Below are 24,380 nucleotides of genomic sequence, written 5' to 3' on the forward strand. Positions count from 1 at the left end.
CAAAATATTGAAACTAATGAGTTCTTATTTTAATACCCCCCCCCCCCTTTTGAAGCTAACGTTACTATGGTTCTCGTTTTTTTTTTTTTTTAGGTTTTGCTGTCAATGTAGTAATCAATTGACGAATCTTCGATTTAACTGACACGTCAAATCGATTTGGATATCTTCGAACAAGTTTTTCCCTCATCCGACCTGGACCCACAGTTTAGCTTAATCGCTACTTTTAAACCATCACATCTAGAACATTTCAAGCATGTTTCATTGCTACTTTGTTTTTCTTTACATTTACAAGTAAACTTTTCCATGTTGGCTCTCATGGTCTCGTATCCGGTCACGGGTTTGGTTCAGACCTCGAAAAGGATGCAAAACGTCTTCTTTTTGTCTAATCAAAACAACCCAAACCTTTCCGGAGTGGTTAATTTTTTGGATCCACATTAAGATGCCGGGCTGGTTTGTGTGGCAGGTTTTTAAATTATTTTATTAATTATGGCTTTATATTAAAACGTTGAATAACCTTAACCTTTTTTCCACCAAAGATACAGAATCCACAGATTAATGATTGAAATTATTGTTAATTCCTGTCGTCTAAAAGTGTCATAATATTGTAATCTGTTCATTTTTTCTTGTTCTTGAAAAAAATCAAATTTGAAAAATTACGTATTGGAATCACATTTCGTACATTTTACTTTATTTCACTGTCATTTACTGGATAAATGAAAAGAATGCCACCAGGAAACGTTCTCTTCTTTATCGGGATCTACAACATTGTATCTGTTGGGAACAAATTAGTTTTAAGCCTCTTCTTCAGAGTATTCAGAAAAACACTACACAAACCGGAGAAAATCTATAGTTTTCCTAACTCTTTTATAACAAATTGTTATAAGAAAGAGGAAGGACTCATATAATTAGTTACGAAAGTAAAATAACGTGGAAATGGAATTGTATATAAAGGGTTATTAATCGGAATGTCCTCTCTTTTTCTTTTAACAGGAAAAACAATATATTTTGTTTATACAAGATTGTTTTTATCGTGAAATTAAAGAATATGTTAGCAAAGCCATCCCTTACGTATCGCCGTTTTCTTCTAGTCTATCGTCACTCCATTGACTGTGTTTTCTGGTAAATATCAAGTTTTATTATTCAAACACTCAAGTACCACAAGGGACTCATTAAGAACGGTGTACTGTTCCACGATTACCACTTCCGGTGGCGAAGGGTTTATATCGATTCCACATACATCAGTGTGTTGAATCACATCCGATTCTATCTCTCTTTTTTTAAGGGCGAGAAAGTTACGAATAAAATGATTGTAAACAGTCGAACAAAGGATTATTTTATCCTTGGAATAAGCTATCTCAGCCAGAATTGTAAAGAACTTTCCTTGTTTTCCTCTACTAAACAATAACTATATTCAAGACATCGAGATCCACAAAGATAACTTATTTCAAGAACCTTTAGAGGTTTATTGCTGCTGTTAGAGAGATAAGCCAATAATTAGCTATCTGGGTGGAAGTACTTTGAAAGTTTTCAATTGTCCCAAAAAGAAAGAGAGAGAGGTTTGATGTCTTAAGCTTTTGGTGAGGTAAAAATCAAGTACCTCCATGTAGATATATAATATGTCGAATAACAAACAATCCATCTCGTTGAACAGCGAGAGGCAAAAAGTCGTGGGAAAGCATGCCAAAACGTCAGTTCTGCCATGATAACGTGCAATAGAAAAAAAAAAAAAGGGAGGTGGGGGGAGGGGGACTACGGCCAAACATGCAGACCACTTAAGATTAAGTCAAGTCAAAAACAATGACAAGGAGAAAATCGATCATGCTATCAATAAATATTACAGACCTTGGTAACGTGTGGAACCTGAAAAATCTTTACTTTAGAGCAAACAAAATTACCTTATAAGCGTACTGATGCAGTTCAACCAATCCAATTTCATAAATTGATTCTGAAGTTAAAATGAAGGAATTATCTGTTTCTAAAGACTGTGAGATAAGTACCCTTAAAGAATGAAGAATTACTAGAAATTGTTCTACGTTTAATAGCAATGAACACGAAATCAAACAAAAAGTGATCAAAACTGCACTGCAACACAAACGAAACGTAATAAAATAAATGGTAAATGCGAAAAATAAATGCTCATCTTGAGAAACAGTCAGAAAAAAAACGCATCATTGTGTAACAACCCTAACAAAATTCTGCTTGTTTGTTGTTACACAATACTACACAATGGCCTAATATGTACTGTGTCCACCACGGGTATCGAAACGCAGATTTTAGCGTTGTAAGTCCCCAGACATACCACTGGGCCACTGGTTGTGTGAAAGGGGTGTTTGGTTGGTTAATAAAAGAGTGGAACGTCAATTGCATTGAATGTTAGTTTTAAATATGGCATTCTATAGCTTAAGCGCCCAAATTTGCTTTTGATATTAATTATTATTTCTTTCTTGCCTTTCGTTTTAATTATAAGAAATTACCTTCCCAATGGTGTATTTTAATGGTGATTTTCTACGGTGGAATTCACCTATGACCCATAGGATTTCTACGTATGAGTTACAAATTCAAAACGTTTTTATTTTTTTTAAGTGATTGGTTGTATAGTTAACTAGTAAGTCGTTTAGTCCTATTTTTGCATCATGATACAGGTGAGTTCAGTTTGATACTGGTTAGCTAAGACAGAATTCAATGTATATTTACTAAGAAAAGCATTCTGTATTGTGCATAGTAAATAACAGCATTTTTGTTTGTGTAATTTGCGATACTGATAATCTGTTTTGCTTTCAGAAAATTTTCAATATCAAACAAATATTCGTAACAAAAAAGTAAAAAAAAAACACTGTAGTTTAAAATGTAGTTTAATTGAAATTGGTGTGACATATAATTCTTATTATATTTTTGTATACCCAGTGAAGTGATTAGAAACCGGGTTTCGATACCCGTGGTGGGCAGAGCACAGATAGCCCTTGTGTAGCTTTGTGCATAATTAAAAACAAACAAACAAACAGTGAAGTGATTTATTTTAATGAGGACTAATAATTGAATTTAAAGTTTATATTTTTATTTGTAATATATCCTACAACATATTCTCAGTTTTGACCTGCCCTATTTGAAAAACAAAAAAAATCGAATTTAACTGTTATTTATTACTAAAACGGTCCAATTCCAACCGAAAAATGTAATCAGAATAACTGCAAAATATGTGTTATCAGCAGAAACAGGGAATATAACTTCTACAGTAATCTTCCCTGTTGTTACATACCCACAACACTGTCTTAGCATCACTGGTGTTTCATGCTCGTGAGAAGTGTAAAAAATTATCCAAATGTAGAGTAGGTATGTTTCAAATACGTTTTCACCCTAGATACTCTTAACATGAAGGCCATGTTGCATACACTAAAAACACTTTCTGTCTTATTCTGAAAGTTGTCCTGGTAAGAAATGGAACCGTAAAATTTTGTCATTGAAACATTTGTAAAGAGTACTAAACATTGTAATCATTAGCTTGGTATCGTATTAAACGCTGTAGTGTGCTTTTAATACTGTGTATGAACGATTTCTCAACCGAATCATTTGTTTGTATTCACAAGTTTTAATGGCGTATTTTATGATTGACAAATATGTGTCTACTTATTTAAACTAGTGCACACTGAATAAAGCGTGAACAATATACAAATATTAGATTATTTACCTCGTGAATTTGATGTTATACCAACACGAAGATAAACAAACACTATTAACTGTAAACTATAAATTACTGAACATGTTATAAAGAGTAGTTATATAGGCGGCTCAGCAACTGTTATAAAACCAGTCGCTAGATGGCGCGGTTCAAATTCTCTACTTATAGAGAAATGAAGAATGAGTTGTCTTAGCGATATTAGGTCTTTGGTTGTACTTATTCAGTGTCCTATATGAAAGTAGACAGAGTGAAGTTAAGATAGTTTGATCCACATTTGGGATTTTGAAGTTCAGGTCCAAAAAAGTCGTACTCTCTCGTCCTTTGGAAACTCTGTGCTTACATGCATGAAAAATGTCTGTGCTTCCTTTACCCTTATTTCAAATGTTTTTCCTTGTGAGAAATTTCATCTCAACTGTCAGATAAGAATTTCAACTTCAAGAAAGTTCCACCCATCGACGACGTAGAGATGGCATTTTTTTTCCAGCCAACTACGAACGCCTACCCCAGCATTCGGTGACTATATCATAATATGCCAACCTCCATCTACTTTTGTAGGACTTTCTAGTAAATTTATCATCGAAATATCCAAATATATCTTATTTTCTGATCGATCTGCGTTTCCACGGAATATCGGATATTTTCACGATATATGGAATTCGCAAGAAACTACATGAAAGTTTTATTCAGAAAGCCTGAAAATTTAACTACACTCCTGTCAAAATGCTTATTTGTGAGTTCATTATATATCGGTTACGAACTACTAGGAATAAAACAATTTCTCACTAAAATAACCAATCATTCCTTCACCTACTTCATTTCTTCATAAACTATTCCAACTCGCCAATATGAAAAACGTTTTTGCCAAAAACCCAGCCTACTCAACAAACTAGAGAACCATTTACAGAAACTCTTAGCCAATATAAGCTTTCAAACAAGACAACTCAAACTAATTTTATTAAAACCAAAAGTAAAGCTACCCAAATAAGTCTCAAAGAAGAATCCAGTAAATCTGGAGACGAAAAATTAGTCTCAGAAGAAGTAACTTACAATGTGGTTAGAAAAAACTTCCGAGAAAATCAGTTTTAGCCTCGAAGTCCTACTAACTAAATAAACCCTCCAAGCACTTTGCAAAATCTAAGCTAGTCCTCCGATATTACCTGTTACCGTTGAGCTGTATTGGATTTCTAGGTCTGATTTTATTGGCCCTGGTACTGTCTGATACATCTTCAACCTCTTCCTCCCCCCTAACAGTAGATTTTTACTCTTTTACTTTTGTTATATTATTGCTGTTTCAGATTTCATGTTTAATTTGATTTCCTTCTAAGATGATGTTTGGAAGTTTTTATTGTTTAAAACTCCTGTTCTTTGATATTGTAGTTTGGTCAGGTTTACATTGCAAGATGTTTCCACGGGCTCCGCACTAATGATGTTGTGTCCAGGTTGGTAAGGTGTTATTTAATCTGCAAAAAACATTTCCGATGATATTTCCCATACTTACACTATGCTAGATTTATTTACTTAGCGTCCATAAATAAAAGTTTACATTCCCCTTTTCAGTTCCTGGCCATGTCCATATTATGGGCTGATATAATCGATTTCACATAATTACACAGAAACCGGTGATGTAAGTTTACACAAAGTCCTGCGTTCACACTATACTCCATTTTTGTAATAACGTAATATACACACAAAAAAAGATGTTAATACACATAAAATAAAACCATTTTTAAAAAAAAATGTTTAATGTATCGGGAAAATTTTGTAATGCCTAGCACTGAATGGACGTTTTAATAATATTATTTAATGGCGAGGTACTTTTGATCTTGTCCATCATGTATGATATACCCCTTTAAGTTACTCATCAGTTCGGTTTTGTTTTGCTTACAGTGTTTGAGCGAATTTTCAAGGAGTCTGTCAGATAATATAGAGGTGTTTGTGTATGTATGTGAGAAGGGTAAGTTTGTTGTACAGGGTGCTTTATAGGCTTTTGTGAGTATAAAGTTTATTTTCTGTGTGAAACATTTAACCATGCCGTGCTGGCGTATTCTATGACAGGCCTAATGTCTGTTATATTTTGAGTGTAGTGTCTGGTGAAGCTGCTTGATTGTTACCTGTCAGACTCGCAAGATACCTCGCTCTAAGCCAGATCCTATTTTTGATCCTCTTAATTTTGTTTAATCCACGTCAATTTCGAACCGTAAGTTAATCCTCAGAATTTTGAAGATGTGGCAAATTCGATCGGTAGTTTGTCGGTATTTTCTAAAGCCATTTTGAAGTTAATTCTGGATAAGTAAGTAACCTGCTGTTTAGTGTTATTTCTAGCAATTTTCCTAAACAGCTGGTTAGACTGATAGGTCTGTAGTTTTCCCGAGTTACTTGCTGGTTTACCCTCCTTTGGGAACATAAGAGCATCAGCTTGTTTTCAAGTGGTCGGTATACAACCTGATTTAAGAAATAAATAGTGCTGGTAGGCGCTTATACAATCTCATGGGTCCCCTCTTTTATTAATATGTTTTGTATTCTGTCCTGTCCTGGTGCTGTATTTTTGAGTGTTTTATGTTACTTATGACTTCTGCAGTTGTGATTAGTTTGATTGTTTTTTTTTGTTACGTAGTCGTATTTGCATGCGTTGTCGGCTTTACTGTACGATGTGCTTGAGTTGAAGTTGGGTGTGTATAGTTGGCTATCCCTTTTTACTTACTGTTTACTAAAAACTGAGGTACCTGTCCTTTCTCCGGGTTATGAACGTAAAAATATGCTATGATAAATAACACAAATATCATAACTTTTACACAATTTATTTATAATATAACATATTTATTACAATATTCATTATTACTTCACCAAAGGATTTGTATAAGCCTTAAGAACTCAATATGTATATAGTTAAAATATGGTATACGCTGTGAGACGGTCAGGGTTACTTTGTAGGAAGAGGTAGAGACAAAAGTAGTGGCGGTAGGGGTGCTTCCTGTGATGTGCTTTCGACACCCAGCTCTTGATGTTCTTCCACATTGTTTCACGTTATTAATTAATTGACCGCAGAAGTGTGTTACGAGCCGAAGTTGAAAGGTCATGGGTCCAAATAGGAAGTGGGTATAACTCAAGAAACGACTCCTCATATCAGCCTTATGGTGGCTGTTGGAGTAGAAACTTTAGTTGAGATTATGTGGTATTCCAATAGCAGCGGCAATTTTTTTGCATCTCAAAACCTTTGCTATCAAACGCTATCGTCTATATGAAGAGACGGCACGCTCAGTACACTTGAACTAAACAAAAAGTATTTTATCACATTAAATAACGTAAAATCACACAAGTCAAAAACTTAGAAAATATTAAAAATCATTCTTATACTGTCTGTGGCCTTCACCCACAACTAAAAAAAAAATCATATTTGAGATAATATGGAACAAACAATAATCAATTGACCCACAATATTCAAACAGACCATATCAACAACAGCAAGCCTCAAGCTTACAGGAACATAAATCGCACAAAAACTTAATCCAACCAGGTCATAACCATCCCTCCTAACCTTCTACTATCAAACATTGAAAGATCAGCTTTGATCAAAAGTCTTAAATTGTTCCTACACGCCCTCATACTCATACACATTTTCGGCGTTTACGCTTACGAACTCAATTCAGCAACAATAGCTTTGTTGAACAATAACCAAAATCCATCCGAGGACAACAAAGATATCCTTCCTTCTTCTAATGAAAATCCTTTCATTTCATTCAAAAGACAAAATAACAACTGGACACCTAACCAAGAAAAATTTCCAGCTTTAGGGTATTTTATCGACAAGTGTCAAGAGGAAATCAATAACCTAAATTTTTCTATTAAACACAACCTGACCATAGATGAGAAAAAAAGCCATCAAAGAACTTAAAGATATACATGACATCGTCATGAAACTTGCGGATAAAGGTGGTACCATAGTCATATGGTTCAAGGTCCTGTAAAAAGTGGAAGCAGAACAATAACTCTCTAATTGAGAATACTATTTTAAACTACAAACAGTTCCCTGAGAATACCAAAATACTTTAAAGGAGATTATAAACAATGTAATAGGTGCAGAAGATACTCCCACTAGATGCACGAGGCTTAATTACAGAAGAACCAAGAACACCTACCCAAACCTGGAGATCTACAGTTTCAACATGTAATTATCCTACAGTTAATCTCTAGTTTTTAAAGACAAAATCACATCTTTGGTGCGTACTCTTCTAACCTATGTCACAAATACAACCGAGTCTCTTCAGATATTTAGCGAAATATCCCCAACTACTCCTAACCCATTACTATTCACAGTAGACATCAAATCCTTGTACACTGTCATATCGCATAGTGAGGTCTTGAAGTTTTAGTGTTCTACCTCAACCAGCGACAAGTGCTAGAGCCATCAACAGGCACTCTTGTAAGACTAGCCGAACTAGTTTAACATTGAACGCTTTTTCTTTCAATGACTTGTATTACAAAGGGTGTAGTCATGGGAACCAGGATGGGACCATCATTCGCCAACCTGTTTGTAAGCTACATAGAACACAACATTCTTCGAACTTATGCCTGTTTTATACCGACTATACATTAATGACATCATTGGAATCTCAACTTCCAGCACAGGTGAACTCAATAATTTTATCAGTTTCGTTCAGAACCATCACCCAGCCCTTCAGTACACAAGGAACGTTTCAAACCATTTAAAATAAGGATTTGTAACTCGAGAAAATAATGTACACTATTTCCCCAGCCTTGTTTAATTTTTTTTTTGCCGAAAGTCGTAGGCTTGAAAATATAATCTTTACATTTGTTCGTTTCTGTTTTTTCGTGCTCCCCGTTTTAAATTAACATTTTAAAAAATCTTGTTTAACACTTTTTATGTCCATTTATGGAGATTCATTTTTCAACATATGCGTTTAGTTGAATGTTAGTTTTTTTTCAACAGATTATTGCTGCATTGGCTTTTTCACCCAACCATCACTCTGAACTTATTCAAAATAAAAGAATAAACACATGTAATTACAACAAACAAAATGTAAAGTTGTTCTCAAGGGACTATCTTGAAGGCAAAGCTTGTGTATAAATTTGATGACGGCTTCCATCACTTTCACTGTATAATGTAACAAAAGTTGAGAAGTAATAAAACAATCGAATCAGATGGAATAATGTTTATTCCAAGAAAATACAACACAGATTAATGCAATGTAATAACACTCAGTAACATGCTCACCCTCTTATAACTGCATGTTCTTCAATAACCTGTTGTGCACAAGTAGAATAAGGCATGCAAAATAGATAATATCGACACACTAAGCGCAAGTCATCTACATTTACAATCGCTACCTTAACACCAACTATTTAGAAACAGCGATAACTATATGAAATAGTACTATATGCAGTGGTAATAAATACTGAACACACACACACGATTTCAGCAAGTATAAAAACACTAGCAAGAGTCACCACAGTCGTCTGAATAGGAAAATCTATTATGGTAATCGTCCACTGTTAAAAACTTGAAATATAGTCGCAGGAATCCGCATAGAGACAGCAAATTCGAGTAATGATATGCAACAGCAAAATCGAGAACCTTTCACGTGGCAGTTTCCAATCAATGCAGGAATTGTAGTTTCCAACTAATGTGTATGCTAGGAAAACACCGGATTTTTCGATTGCAGAAAGTGAAGGGCTTGGAAAATTTCGCAGCAGGTCAAAATTAAGTAGATCGAGTTAAGTTTAAAAGTAGTCTCTGAGTATTTTGCAAAATTTCTGTGCGATCCCACACTACAGTAGATAACACAATCATTTTATAATGAAGTCATAATATAGAAGACAACCCCTACTAAGTGTAACATTTTACCAGAAAAAAGCGGTCTTCTCAACTAAAACAAATACCTCTAAAACGTGTCTTTAAATAATAGTTTTATTTACTTAAGTAATTACTTACAGAGCCTGGTGGCTTTGTGTTTGAGATTTCGTGTAAACACGAGCAGCACTCCTCCGAGCCTATTGGGTGAATCTCAACCAAAATTTGTATGTAAACACTATGTATTATGAGAAATGTCCTAAAGGGGTTAAAATTGAACTTAACCCAATTTCTATTTTGTAGAGCCTGTTGGTTAATTACCCCCAGCCTATTGAGTCAATCTTGGCAGGTTGACACTGTAGACAATGTTGAATATTCTAGAGGGATTCAAGGTCAAAGTATGAAAGTTGGATTGTTTCCCAAACAACCATGCTTTTCTCATGGTCAGTGAGATGTAGGATGTTGAAAGGTGGGATCACCTTAAAATCTTTATTTGTTGGTAGTTGGAAAACAAACTGCTGTTTATGAAGAAGCTTTGTTATAATTTAAAAATTGAGATAAAGTTTATGTTCAAGTTATTACTTTGAAATGTACGAGTACTTGTTTTAATTAAAGTTTAAACATTCCTTGTCAGTTGACAGGTATTTCAGCTTGTGTATTTATAACCACAAATCAACTTTCAATGAAAAATAATCAACTTTTAAATAGGGCAGTCTTTCATATAGTGATTCTGTCTCAGTTTTGGTGCAAAATACACAGCCAATTTTGCTGTAAGCTTGTGAAACAATATTAATAATCATAATAACATGAACAAATAGCAATGTTGTGATTTTGTCTTAACAATCGTGAGATCACTTATTTTGCTTATTATCAATGTCTGGGTGGTCTTAACTATTGAAAAGGGAGGTTTTGAGTGTTGTTTCAAGAATGTTTTTTTTAACGTGGTTTTTGATAGAATGTTCTATTAAGAGTTTTCAGCAAATTCTGCGAGATCCCCATTATGAACCACTATAGTGATTCATTACAACAACTATCATACATTTTTTTCCGACCCTAATAAACGATATAATTAGTAGTAGCAACTAACAATATCAACTGCAAAACAAACTCAAGAGTTGAATACCTTAACAACCCCTTTATTGATGCAAAGAATAACATGATTTACAGCCCAATAATATTACAGCATACATAAAGATTGAATAAAGACAAATTAATACTAAAATTTTTTTTTATTATGTATATTTAGTATTTTGCTATTTTTTTAATTTTTTTTGTATTATGTATACATATATATATATATTTCTGTATTTCAAACCATCTAAATTTGATGTTCACGTGGGCATTTTCTCTTTTCTTGCTTTTTTTCTTTATTTTTTAAACCATAAAAAGTACTAATGTTTGTAGGAAACACCATAAAAATCAGATGAGTTCTGATCACACAACACCACCCACCCATCACAAGCAGATTGCTAGAGCTGCCAGTGATATTCTTATGTTTGTAAGACAATTCAGCATGTATTGTTTAATATGAATTTCTTTTTTATATTATGGTTGTCATTCACTGCTGATGCTCTGTTTGAACAGTTATAGAAACATTATGATGCAAATGCCTTTTGTAAGCTGGTAAAGCATGATTATAGTTAATTATACTTGTCATAATACGCCTAACGTAGTCTTATGACAAGTATAATTAAGTACAACTACTGCGAGAATGTTGACTATTGTTAAATACAGCTGTAATGTCTTATAAACAAAATACCCTGTTCTGTTAGTGGAGAAAATTCTATAAACTAAATGCTGTTTTGTTTATTCCTTCTTCACTCCAACTACAGTTGCTACAGCCAGGGCTTCTTTGGCCTGATGAGCCTGAAGAACAGCAACAGCTTCCTCAACCTAATAATAATAATAGTAAAAAACATCCATTACCTTCCCTCTCTCATACTTCAAAATTAACAAAATAGTCCTTGAACCTAACTATTAAATTATTTTACAAAAGTAAAAAATGTGCTTTCTCATATTTCAAATGAAGCCATAGGTTTTAAAACACTAAATTTTTGTTTTGTTTTTAAATGGCATTTATGTTACCATAGCATGTAGCTATATAAAGTTTTGGCAAAAAATAGACAGGCAGCACTGTTTCTATGGGACAAAATCTGTAAACAAATTGAACATTAGAATTACAAATTCAGAGAAAATTAGCATACTTATGTTCTAAAAACACCATGAATAAAAAATCCATTATCATTTTGCACTAAAAACAATATTCAAAATTTGCTTAACCAAACAGTTAACACAGTTTACAAACAAGATTGAACACTATCTAAACCATGCTTGTTTAAAAAATCCTTTACTCTTGTTCCCAAATTTGGTTTCTCTCCATTATATCAGAATTTTTTTTAAACTCTTAAGTAAACAAGTTTGATTGTTTACAAGATACTGTTACAATAAGCCATAAAATATCATCAGCCTTGTACAAGAGATAAACAGCATCCTGTATTGGTTATTCTTACGTGTTTGAAAAGCAAATTCAGAGCTCATCATTTAATTTTGAAATATGTTTTAGCCAAATGGTTGTTGTTTTTTTTTGGTACACAGCCTGCTTTATTAAAAATACTAGAAAAACATCGAAAATGGTGAAGCTGGTAAGAACAGCGTGTCAAAACAAGTGTAAGGTATCATACTAGTTTCCCAAACCTTCATATTTCAGTTGGGCATAAAATAGTCTTAGAAATAATTGACCACATTTCTATGCTGAACAAGAATTGTGTTGGCAATAAACTAAGGTAGGTCAATGTGAAAATTACATATAATTTTTGGAACATGTCGAAATTGTATATTAATGGGAAAGCTTAACCAATATTTGCTATTGGAGAAAAAAAAATTAACATTGAATTTGATTCAGAAAACTTGCAGGTGTCCATTTACTTGTCATATAAATATATTTGTAGCATGCAGTGATGAAACAGAACTAATAGCATCATTTGCACTCAGCAAAGATATTTTACACAACACAACAAATAAATCATAGGTCATGCAAAGACAAGTTTTTGTTTTTTTTTCATTGGGGATGGGGATTGGGAGGGGGGGCAATTGTTTTTTCCCAAAATGAATGGTGCTGATCCTCTTACACATAGGTTAACATTACATTTAATTAGGTCTATATACTTTGTTCATACAAGTAAAGTAAGGACAGCAATATTTTGTTTTAATTTAATCTTAGTTTCCAATCACTATCCACAAGAAACCAGAGTAGTCTAGAATCTGTAAATCTACCTACTCTGAGCCTTGCATATCAGAAAATATCCACTTCAATTTTGAAAATGTTTAACTTTAATAATAGTCTTGAAAAGTGGCAGAAAATAACAGCTGTATTTATTTAAGTTAATGCGCATTATTCATAATTTTTTCTTTCAAAATTCAATTACATTTAGTTTACATTTTCATCTACATAGTTCACACACACACTATTTTGTATTAAAGAAACATATTCCTAACCAGAGAAAAAGAAAGAATTATGAAATAAATCAGCCATCATAACACCAAGAATATACGAGTTAAAAAACAAGTTTCAAATGAATGCAAAATTATCAGATTTGCAGCTCAGTTTTGCCCACTGACAATGTGTACCTATGCAGGCAAAATTTAACAATGTCCACCATATCAATAATAATTACAACAGTGAGCAAAAATGGAAAACTAGAAGTTTGGATATTTCTACAAATTTCATCTAAGCAAATCCATTAGAAAATTTAAAATCTCAATATTTCAGTTATTTTACTTTTTGGGCATAATATGAAGGGTTAAGTCACAGATAACTTTTCAAAACTTGATGTCGTTTTGTACCTGTAATAACCCAAGTCACTGGATAAGAAAGAGTTAAGTGAAAAAATATAACCAAAAATAGTTCATAGATAACTAAGAAAACCTCTTACAACACAATCTACATTACTCAACTACAGGAATAATCAAATTTACATTTATCCACAGAAAGAAAACAATGGTACAACTACCAGAAGGAATAACTCAACAGTAACATACTTTGGCTTTCAGGGATTCATGGTGTTCCAACATGTGTAACAAATCAGAGTTGTCAATCTCAAGCAGCATTCCAGTAATCTTGCCAGCCAAATCTGGGTGTGTACGGTGAATGAGTGGGAAAAGGCGTTCTCCCAACATCTGTTTCTGTTCTTGTGGGTTAGCCTCGGTCAACATAGAAGATGTTAGTGGTTCCTGTCCTTGAATGTGTACAGCTTGTTGAGGCACCTAAAGGTTAATTCAAATTATTATAGTTAAAGAATTTTAAAACCACATCTGTGACCATTTTAAAGAGCTAAAATAAGCCACACTGCTTGCATCTTAAGATGATTTCAAAGTGATAGTTGTTACATATACTGGCAAATCAGCCTAAAAAGTCAACTTCATTAGCTCATAGACATGTGGGCAAAGACTTGCAGTGTAGATTGAGAATTTAACATTAAGTTACCTAGTTTCCTTATGAAATGTTACTTATGAATTCCAATACTTTAAAAATACTAAATCACTGATAACTATTTTTCAAGTAAAATTAACCACGAACTAGACATTTATTCACTCTTTTGCTTGACCCCCCCATAAAGCCTTACAGCTACAAATACCAAGTTTTCACACCATTCCCTGTGTGTGCGTGTTTGTTTTTATATAAGAAATATAAATTGAGACTTGTATCAGATGTTCAAACATACTTGTTAGAAACTGTTGTCCATGGGGTGTATTATATAAATAAATAAATTTAAAAAACAGCAAAGTTCCAAATGGTAAGAGAGAAGGCATATATCACCAGCATTATTTCAGTAACTACCTTCCAGCATACAGTTAATAACAAAAACAGGAAGCATGCAAGTTCAATTAAGCACAACTTTATATTTACTAAATAGCTTTACAGTTTTAAAAATATCCTTTGCATAAATTGAAAGTTAATTTGAGTTTCTATTATTGAAGAAGTAGTACTAAATGATGAATTCAGGATGTAATATTCAAACATAACTAACATGTTGTAGTTTACCAACATAGTCAACAGTAGGAAATCAAGAAAGCACAATAGTGATACAAATATAATGGCAAAATACAAAACCAAGTTTTCACAATATAATTATTATAGATTCTGCTTGGTACTTCAAATTGGTTGTTACTTAAGAAAACATGTCTGAGTATGTTATTAAAATAACATTTGCTTGGCCAGCCATTTTCCAAATTTGACATTATGGCTGGTCACTGATCTTCAAATCAAAATTACATCCTGTATCTTACTAAGTGTATTAATCACAAACATATGCCCTTTATGATCCTTCATAAGGAAAGTTTATTTTCAAATGTAATTCATATATTATGAACTGTATTACCTGTTGGACAGCTGGCTGACCAACGGGAACTGGCTGATGAGGATTACGAATGTTAGCTGTGTACTTAAAAGTAGCAGGACGAGGGTGGTTCACATTAGCCCCTGGAATAGATGTTGGGCCTGCTGTAGGAATACCAGAGGGATGCATTCCTGCCACTCGACCAGCAGCTGTTCCCTGCTGACCTGTAATAGGTCGAGCACTTATTCCACCTCGCAATCCTGGTTGTCCTCCAGCTTGAGGTCTTGACTGACGTGCATAGGGGACAGAGTGAACTCCTTGGAATGCTTTACAATGGTAAAATATATTATATAAACACAAATTTAAAAAATCAAAACAAACAAAACTTGTATTCATCCTAAATCAATTAATACAACCTTATTAAATCATAATGATAAACAGATAGGAAATTATTGAATTGCTCTTTAAACTACTATTTTTAATATCAATTTCAAAAAAAAAAATCAGTGTCTTTGAAATTTTTTACTTTTCACTCTCACCAAGGAAAAGATTTATTTATATTTAAATCATTGGTTGATTACATTGATATCAGAACTTTCAGAAAAGGTATGACAAACCTGCACTTGGTTGTCCACCATGATGAATGGCTGGCTGGCCAGGCCAACGAGTAGCAGCTCGCATTTGGGGCATTTGCGAGGGGAAGTAGCCACGCTGAGCCTGTGGCATAGTTGGTACAAAGTAACCTGCTCCTCCAGGTTGGAACATTTGGCCAAGCTGGAAATTTGAAAAATTATTAGTTTCTTGCTTTAAACTACCAATACCTCGCAATTGTAACTATCATCGCTACAATACTTCCTCACACAAGTTACCTAACAATTATTTGGAAGAACAGTTGTAAGCAACATGAAATCAAGACACACGGTATAGTGTGTTGTTAACCCTATTGCCTTGGGTATCCTTTACTGCATATGACACAAGGTTTTAGTGTCTTACATCTAGAATTTTATTATGCTACTTTTTGTTTATGTTATACCAATTAGAATAGCATAAAATCTTAGCTAATAAGCCATTTTAATAGTATACAAGTTAAGTTCTTAAATCTACAAGGGAATATTTTTAAAAAATTCTGAATTTCTATTGTGTGACCCACGTGACACATTTTGTCTTAGCGTGTCATCATCCCCATTTTATCCACCACCCCTCTTCACATTGACTGACCACGTAGTGAAAGAGATAAAGAAAGCTATTAACAATATTTTAGAGGAGAAATGACCACTATAAATTTTAAAGAATCAGGTTGATTCTGTAAAGTAAAGGTCTGTTCCAAATAATAGGGTTGCAATTCTAAAGCTAATGTGACTTACTACTGAGTGTCACTTTCTTACATGTTGAGGTTTGTTGGTGCATACTGAAAAATAGTCTTGATATTTAATTAAAAACACCTTATGTGTGAAAAAAAAGTGCAACAAAAATGGATTGAGTATTTTATTTTACCCACCATCATGTTTAGTTGAACAAAAAACAAGGCCTGGCTAACTAATGAATGAATATTTGCTGTAAAATTCTTACCAATGCTACAAGTGTAGCTACTAGTTTGGCCACCAGTTTTGATTTCATTCCTTTAAGTCATACACTCAATTCTTTTTTGGCTACACCTTTTAACACATAAGGTATTTGTGATTAGATATAAACTTAAGAATAAAATTAAAAAGAAAAATCACTCACTTCCAAATTCTTTTTAACCTTAAAATTGGTTGACTGTATAGAAACTAGTGGCCTATCTGGTCATCACAACAAATGGCAAATGAACAAATACAATAAAATTGCATTTCATCAATAACTTAGTATTAGAGCTTTCAAACATTACAGCTAGTTTGCTAATTTTTCTTAGAAAAATTGTTTGAAAATGAATTTAATTTCTTGTTCAAAGTTTTCATCAAAATTTAGCAATTTCTGTATGACTAACTGATGGATTTAGCTTTATAAAGTTAATCCCGAGAAGACTGTATATATTCTTAAGGTAAAGGCATAAATACTACTTTAAACTGATATACTAGATCCTCAATTTACCTGCATGCGCATGCCAGCCATTCTTTGCATATACTGTGAGGCTAAGTGAGCTTTGCGGTCCTCTTTTCTTTGAGCCAATGCCACATAAAGTGGCTTGGAAACAACAATACGACCATTCATCTCAGTCACAGCTTTTGTTGCTTCCTCTGGTGAGCTAAAGCACACAAACCCAAAACCTTTGGAGCGACCATTGCTGTCTGTCATAACCTAAAGACAAAAAAAGTATACTAATGAGTTTGGATAACTGACATGCATTCATTAAAACCAATGATCCAAAACAAAAGCACGTAGGTCTGTGTATCTCAAAATAAAACCTATTTTTATAATTAATTTTGTTTAACACAAGTTTATTACAAGAAATTTTTACAAACGTAAATAAAATAACCTATATCTCCAGTATGTAATTACATTAGCTCAATATTTCACTATGACAGCTTTATCAGGTGCTACCAATTTCCTACCAGTTCACTAATCCATTAGAATCTAGAAATTTAGATTCAACTAGATTAGTGAACTGGTAGGAAATCAATAGTACCTGATGAAGCTGTAATAGCAAAATATTGGGCTAAGTTACATTCTGGAGATAAGTCATTTTATTTAAGTTTATAGAAATCCTATTTTCACAAAAATGTATAAAATACAAGACACATCATATGCCTAAGAGAACTATTATCATATCTATCTTTTAACAAAATAAGCATATCTACAATAACTACCCTTTTTGAACATAGCAATTTACCTTTGCACTAGTTATGGTTCCATATGGAGCAAATTCATTTCGTAATCTTGTATCATCAATTCCATCATCAAGGTTCTTCACATACAGGTTTACTCCCTGATATCTTGTAATACGCTCTATTTTAAGCTGCTCAAACTTCCGTTTCAGTTCTGCTTGACGTTCAGCTCTTTTTTGAGCCCGTCCAACATGGAGAATTCTCCCATTTAATTCTTTACTATTCATATCATCAACTGCCTACAGATAAAAAAAAAATGACAAATCAAATTTTCACTCATTTATAAACTTGTGTTAACTCTAAAACAGTGATCAATTTCTGAATACTAAAACAGAATTTTTTAAAAACATTAAATTTTTACAAACTTGCATCCTCAATGTAACACCAACACAATACTTTTACTATATTGAGTATTTACTTTATCATTTAACCAAATGCCAAAACTTTCAATTTCATGTGTTTTTGATATGGTCTATTCCTAAACATACAAGTTCAACAAACCTGTTGGAATAAACCACATTCTCTGCAGTTTTGAGGGTTTTCAATGAATCACTATGATCAGATACCTTCTGGTTCACACTTATGTCTGGCAAGCATTATGCTGCTAAGCTCAGTCAAAAATAGACATTTATTCATTCCTACAGATTTCTAAAAATGCCATTCAATAAATTTCAGAACAGCATTTGCAGAAATCAATCATGTATACAGAATAAAAAATTTTCTTCAGGTTATTCAATTATTTTTAATAGGTAACATTTTATGCAGCAGCTCATTATTGATTTTTTTTTATTTTTTGATTGCTTATTTTTTAGCTAAAATTGTTCAAACAGTTCATTTTTGACGTTGGTGATATCAGGAACTATAAAATTCAACTTTCTACAGGTTTTGTTAACTTTGCTTCTAAAGTTAACGAAATAATAAATAATCTGATATCTGGGATTATGTTTTGCTATTGAGATATTTCTATATTATGTAAGTGTAAAATAATTAAGAAATTATAATGCCTCAAAGCCAACTGAACACATCTGTAGGTGGTACAGGAGTTTTTGGCTGTCATTTATTTATGGTATTCTCTTATTAGCAAATCATGAAATTTCTATATGTATTTGTTTTACCGAAGTTAGTCTTGTCAGCTAATTTCTGTATACAATAACCTTAGTTTTTTTTAACTCTAGTACAAATCCAAGCCATTAATGAACATTAGGATCATACTTTGCTATTAGTCACAGATAAATGACATTACACATTTTTGAGCATTTGTTAGATATGTTATTATTATTATTACGTGTGCCATAAATAAGTATTTTACTGCACCATTTCTTTCAACAAGTGGCATATCATATGCATCACCAAGTCTACTTACAGTACAAGTATCAACACTACTATTAGAGTAGTTATGCAAAACATGTGTAATGACATTGTAAATAGCTACATTTAAGTGACTTTGACTGCATTATAAATAAGTTGACCAAAAAAATAACATTTACGTTTCAAAACGTGTCACAGATATGTCATTTATTTGAAATGCCTGCATTTCAAATTCAGTAACATTATAATACATAAATGTGAGAAACAAATGTAAAATTAGAAGATAGGAAACATTTAAATAAATCTTGGTTATGGTCACAGTTTAAACACCAAGACAGATGACTGAAATTCGTTTTTTGTTGTTGTTTTTATCATTATTTAAGAAATAAACTATACAAATATTATAATGCTAAAACATATACTCTGCAATATTTCAAAGTACAAAATTGTTCATATCTATTTTGTTACTGTTTCAAAGCAGATTTACAAGCATGCACTCTGAATGATGAACAGCTACAAGTTGTGAAAGGGTTAAGTATTCAATATAAAAATTCTATTTTTAAAAATAATTGTTTTTCAATTAATTCTCTGAAACATTAATCTTAAAATAAAATGAGATCATTATCATTTCCAAGAAATTGAGGAGGAAAAAGGCAAAATTTTCCTTCAATTTATGGATATTTAACAAGTTTTTCACAACTTAAAAAAAACCAAAAAAACCTCACCCTCTCAGCACTCTCTGGGTCTTCAAAGCTTACAAATCCAAAACCTTTAGACTTCCCATCATTATCTGGCATTACCTGTATATCATATATTAAAAATTGAAAAGTTTCAATACCTCTTTCTTGACTTTCAAAATCAAATCAATAACAAAATTTAATGGATGCTAAACAGTAGAGATACAAACTAGGAATAAGTACACTTGAAAATTAAAAAGAATGAACACACATAGAAAGTGTTTGAAACAACCATCATATATAAATTAACAGAAAAAAAAAAAATTGTTTTCGGTTAGTAATACTAATTAGCTACAGAAATGGGAGTGTAGTGTAATTTGCTAATCAATTAACCCTTTCGAGATGGGTCACAGGTGAAAGGCCATGTGATGTCATTCGCTGACTCGCATTCAAAATTTTATTGAACTATTATTTCATGAATTTATGTCAATAAGTTTGGTATCAAACTGTAGATTATAATTAAAAAAAATTCAACTATACATTACTCAATTTCTTAATTTAAAAGTAAATATTAAAAAACAGTTAAACATCAATTTTTGTGTATCATGTGGTATGTTGAATGCAGCACTGGTTCAAATTAGATATTTGTGAAGTCAAAATACTAAGTCCATAGTTTCATATGAATTAGAAACTAAAATTACAAATATTGACAAGCTAGAATATAAAATAAGGTCTTATTTTTCTATTTGCTAAGATATTGCTCATGTAATAAATCAAACACAGTAGCACCCTGCCCATCTCTTTCCATTTTTGGAAACACTCCCTTACATACACTTACTTTTATATATAGCATGAATAACCAATTAGAAGTTCAGAATGCCCCCTAGTGGATTTCTCAGCATTTCTAATGTACCTAATGCCATTTCTTTCTTTTGAACCAAGATTTCAATCAGGTAGATTGTGTTTTTAGTCTGCTTGAAATTTCGTATTTTTTAAGACCCATATACAGCTAAGTATATACAGAATTCTATGGTACTGATGTATTACTTTATGAGTTTTTAGTTATTCAAAATTATATACAAAACCTAAACAAAATATTTTGTTTCATATCCTCTACATGCAAAATCTTTAAAGGCTTAGCAACCAAGTACAAAGGTCATAACTAGAAGAGATAATTGTTTGCTTTTCTTCTTTATTTACAGTTTCAGGAAAAATAACTAAAAACTTACTTCAAAATAGCAATAATCTATATACATATATAATGAATAATAATTGAAATGTGACTATTTTACAAAATACTAGTCCACTAAAACACAGCCAAGACAGGTCACTTTGTACTGACCAAAGGTCACCTTTGTTATTTGATACAGTAACATGAGTGCATGTGTGCTGCATCATTGTAACTTTTGTATTGTTAGCCAGGCACGGTTGAAAGGTCAATATAATAAAAAATAATAAATGTATAATGTTATGAGATTTAAACTATTTAGTCTAAACACTTATGTTTGTGTTATAATTTGTGTTCGTTCTAGAATGAAAGATGCATAATTTATATTTATTTCCCAATTTTTTATGGTGGTTGCAATATCAGTCAAATCTACCAAACCCTTACAGAGATTAATTACTGAAAATAACAGATAAAATAGTTTTTTTTAAAGAAATGTTTGATAACTATCCGAACATCATAAAGATTTTGCCTGTGAAATTTCAAAATTTTCTGATGCATAAAAGTATTTTTAATCTTACATTGAAAATCACTTTGCATGATAGATAGGGAAGATGTGAAAAAAAAAAAATGCTTTACAAACCTTAAAATTTAATAATAATAATAATAATAAAAAAATTTCTATTTTGCGTATGAAAGCATTGTAATGTTTACTGATAAACTGCCAAATTTTGTTAACATTTGCTTACTAATTTAAAAGTTATAGCATGAAAGAGTTAACCCTCACACTATGGACTCTGCAGAGTTGACAGAGTTTGTAACTTCAAAGACACCAGTTTCTATAACCTTTAGTCTTTTGTGTATCTTAATGAAATTTGGCAAGCTTTCAGTGAACATTATAAGCATTTTGAACCCAAAATTTTTTTTAATTAAGTATTTTTTACAAGTTTTCTCTGTGAACATAGAGTCAGTGTTAACTACAGATAGTGAGTGGTAGTAGGTTTTAGGATATTGAGTTATAGTACCCTAAACCTAGTCCTAATTTGAATTTTCTTGCTAGTTCTCATTTTTTAAGATATCTGATAGATTGAAATATCCCCAACTATTTTAGGAGCTATTGCTGCAGACTTCTTCCTTTAAAACTTGTACCTTTTGTACTTTCCTGCCAAATGGTAAGATTTGTAAGTATCCTGTTTTGTATATTTGTTACTGGCACAATCGCATATTAAAAGTAAATTGTTTGGATTTGTTTTTGTTAGACATTTTAATATTGTATTTTGCTTCAAGGGGGCAGACTGAGAACTTGTCTTAAACCTAACTTTTTAGAATTTGGTTTTGCTTATTATTAATATATATATATATATTTTTACCACTGCCATAGTGTTACATTTTCACCTATATATTCTTGATGCAAATAATTTCACTTATATGTAACAGACACACCTTTGTAACATCCACCTGCACCCCATTCCCTTAACAGAATGACTTACCTTTGCACTTGTGATCTTCCCATACTTTTCAAAAAAATCTTGTAACTTTTCATCATCAAATTCATCTCCAAAATTCTTTACATACACATTGGTAAATCTGCGTGCTTTTTCACCCATAAGTTTTTCTCGTTCCTTGTGTGGTATAAACTTGCCTACAAATCTGAAGATACAGTTGAATTAATTCAGACTACATTAAAGATTTATACATGTGCACAATGTGCTAGCTATTCACAGGGCCATGTAATCACTACAAAACAATGAAAGTATACATATTAGAACTTTGAAAGTACTTATACATTTACAAAATTGGCAAGCTTTTACTAAGAATTACAAGTCTTTTTAGCTGCAGCATATCTGTTCATAGAATGGCTCAAACTTATTTTTTAGTACAAAGTTTGAGCTCATAGCTCAGTCACCTCTTAACCAATTTGAGTTCTAATTACAGTTTTGGACTCGGAGGTCAAACCCTTTTGTTTGATTTATTTGACCATATCCATTTCAAGTGCTGTGGCTATTGAGGATTTCCTCTCGTTTATTAAAGATTTGCCTGAGAATATACAAAGTTAGTGTTACCTGTTCTGCAAAAACGATTTTCATAAAGATTAACAACTTTTCTTCATCTGGATATTTTAAAATTTCATTCGCATGACCTCTAAACTCTCCTAAACAAATATCAACGTTTTTTTTCAGTAAAACTTTATAATTTATCTACCCTAACTCTGTATGATTCTGCCAATCTTGTAGCCAATATAAAAAGAAATATAAATTACTCATTTTTTACTTTCTAGAATGACTACATATTGTAACAAAACTACAGCTGTTTATATTAAACAGCTTTAAGACTCCTAACAGTATACATCTGTCTATACTTAATTCTGTTGTTTTATTGCTCTTGAAGTACGTCTAACTAATAATTCAATCAAAAGCTGTAAACCACTCACTAACACATCGCTCATGCTACTGTATTGAATAACGTAATACACAAGCTGCTCACAAACATACCTTGTAAAGAATTTACTATTCATTATCTTGCTTAATCTAAACCAAGTTCACTTTTTTTTTTTTTACATTTTAGTTACTTTCACAACAAAGGCCATGTCATCTCGTTTGTTGACTTCAAAATTTTGTTGAACTACAATTTCATGAATTTATATCAATAAGTTTGGTATCAAATTGTACATTATAATTAAAATTTTAGTAGTATATGTTAGTTATTTTCTTAATTGAAAATAAATATTAAAAACAGCTACATACTGATGTCAAGTGCTATGTTGAATGCAGCACTGGTTCAAATTAGATGTTTGTGATGTCAAAATACTAAGTCTATAGTTTCATACAAATTAGGAACTCAAACTACTGATACTGAAAAGCCTGAATATAAATTAAGAACCTCTTATCTTTTCTATGTGCAAAGATATTGCTCATGCACTAAATCAAACACATTAGCCGTCCTGCCCCCTCTTTGCATTTTTGAAAACTTTCCCTTATATACACTTACTTCTATAGATGACATGAATAACCAATCCAAAGCTCAAAATGTCCCCTAGTGGTTTTCTTCGCCATTTTGATGTGTTAATCTTGTTCTTTTCTCTCAAGATTTGAAACGATAAGGCAAATCTTTAGTGAGCTCAAAATTTCATATTCTATTCTACCCAAATACAACTTAATTATTACACTTGATAAGTTATAGTGGAATTTATGGTATCAATATAAGAATTTTCATTACTATTTTTGGTTATTTAAAATGTGTATATAAAACCTAAAACAAAAAATATATTTTCATATCCTCCACGTGAGAAATTTCGTAAGGCTTAGCAACCTACGACAAGCAGCAAAGGAGTACACAGGTCATAAGTAAAAGAGATAATTGTTTGCTTTACTTTTCTACATTTTAAGAAAAATAAGTTTAAGAACTTATTTGTAAGTAGTATTAATGTATATACGTATATAATGTAGCTGTATTTTACAAAATACTAGTCCATTGAAACACAGCCAAGACAGGTAATTTGGTAAAGACTAAAGGTCTGTTTTATATCATTGGATACGATATCATAAGGGCATATGCAGTGATTCATTGTAATGTCTGTACTGTTAGCCAGGCATAGCTGGAAGGTC

General features: G+C 32.1%; 1 protein-coding gene across 1 annotated transcript in view; it reads right to left on the reverse strand.

Annotated features, from left to right (window-relative positions):
• Positions 1 to 10,741: 10,741 nt before the first annotated feature.
• Positions 10,742 to 24,380, reverse strand: part of LOC106458769 (polyadenylate-binding protein 4-like) — a 20,309-nt gene continuing 6,670 nt past the window's right edge. Inside the window, exons 3-10 of the mRNA XM_013918316.2 lie at positions 22,266 to 22,425; positions 19,659 to 19,733; positions 17,631 to 17,864; positions 16,892 to 17,098; positions 15,439 to 15,595; positions 14,864 to 15,147; positions 13,524 to 13,748; positions 10,742 to 11,378 (exon numbers count right to left, since the gene is read on the reverse strand). Of these exons, the coding sequence (XP_013773770.1) occupies positions 11,292 to 11,378; positions 13,524 to 13,748; positions 14,864 to 15,147; positions 15,439 to 15,595; positions 16,892 to 17,098; positions 17,631 to 17,864; positions 19,659 to 19,733; positions 22,266 to 22,425 (1,429 nt within the window). The 3' untranslated portion in view covers positions 10,742 to 11,291. The remainder of the gene's footprint in view (positions 11,379 to 13,523; positions 13,749 to 14,863; positions 15,148 to 15,438; positions 15,596 to 16,891; positions 17,099 to 17,630; positions 17,865 to 19,658; positions 19,734 to 22,265; positions 22,426 to 24,380) is intronic.

The sequence above is a fragment of the Limulus polyphemus genome, unplaced genomic scaffold (assembly GCF_000517525.1).
Source record: "Limulus polyphemus unplaced genomic scaffold, Limulus_polyphemus-2.1.2 Scaffold511, whole genome shotgun sequence".
Lineage (NCBI taxonomy): Eukaryota > Metazoa > Arthropoda > Merostomata > Xiphosura > Limulidae > Limulus > Limulus polyphemus.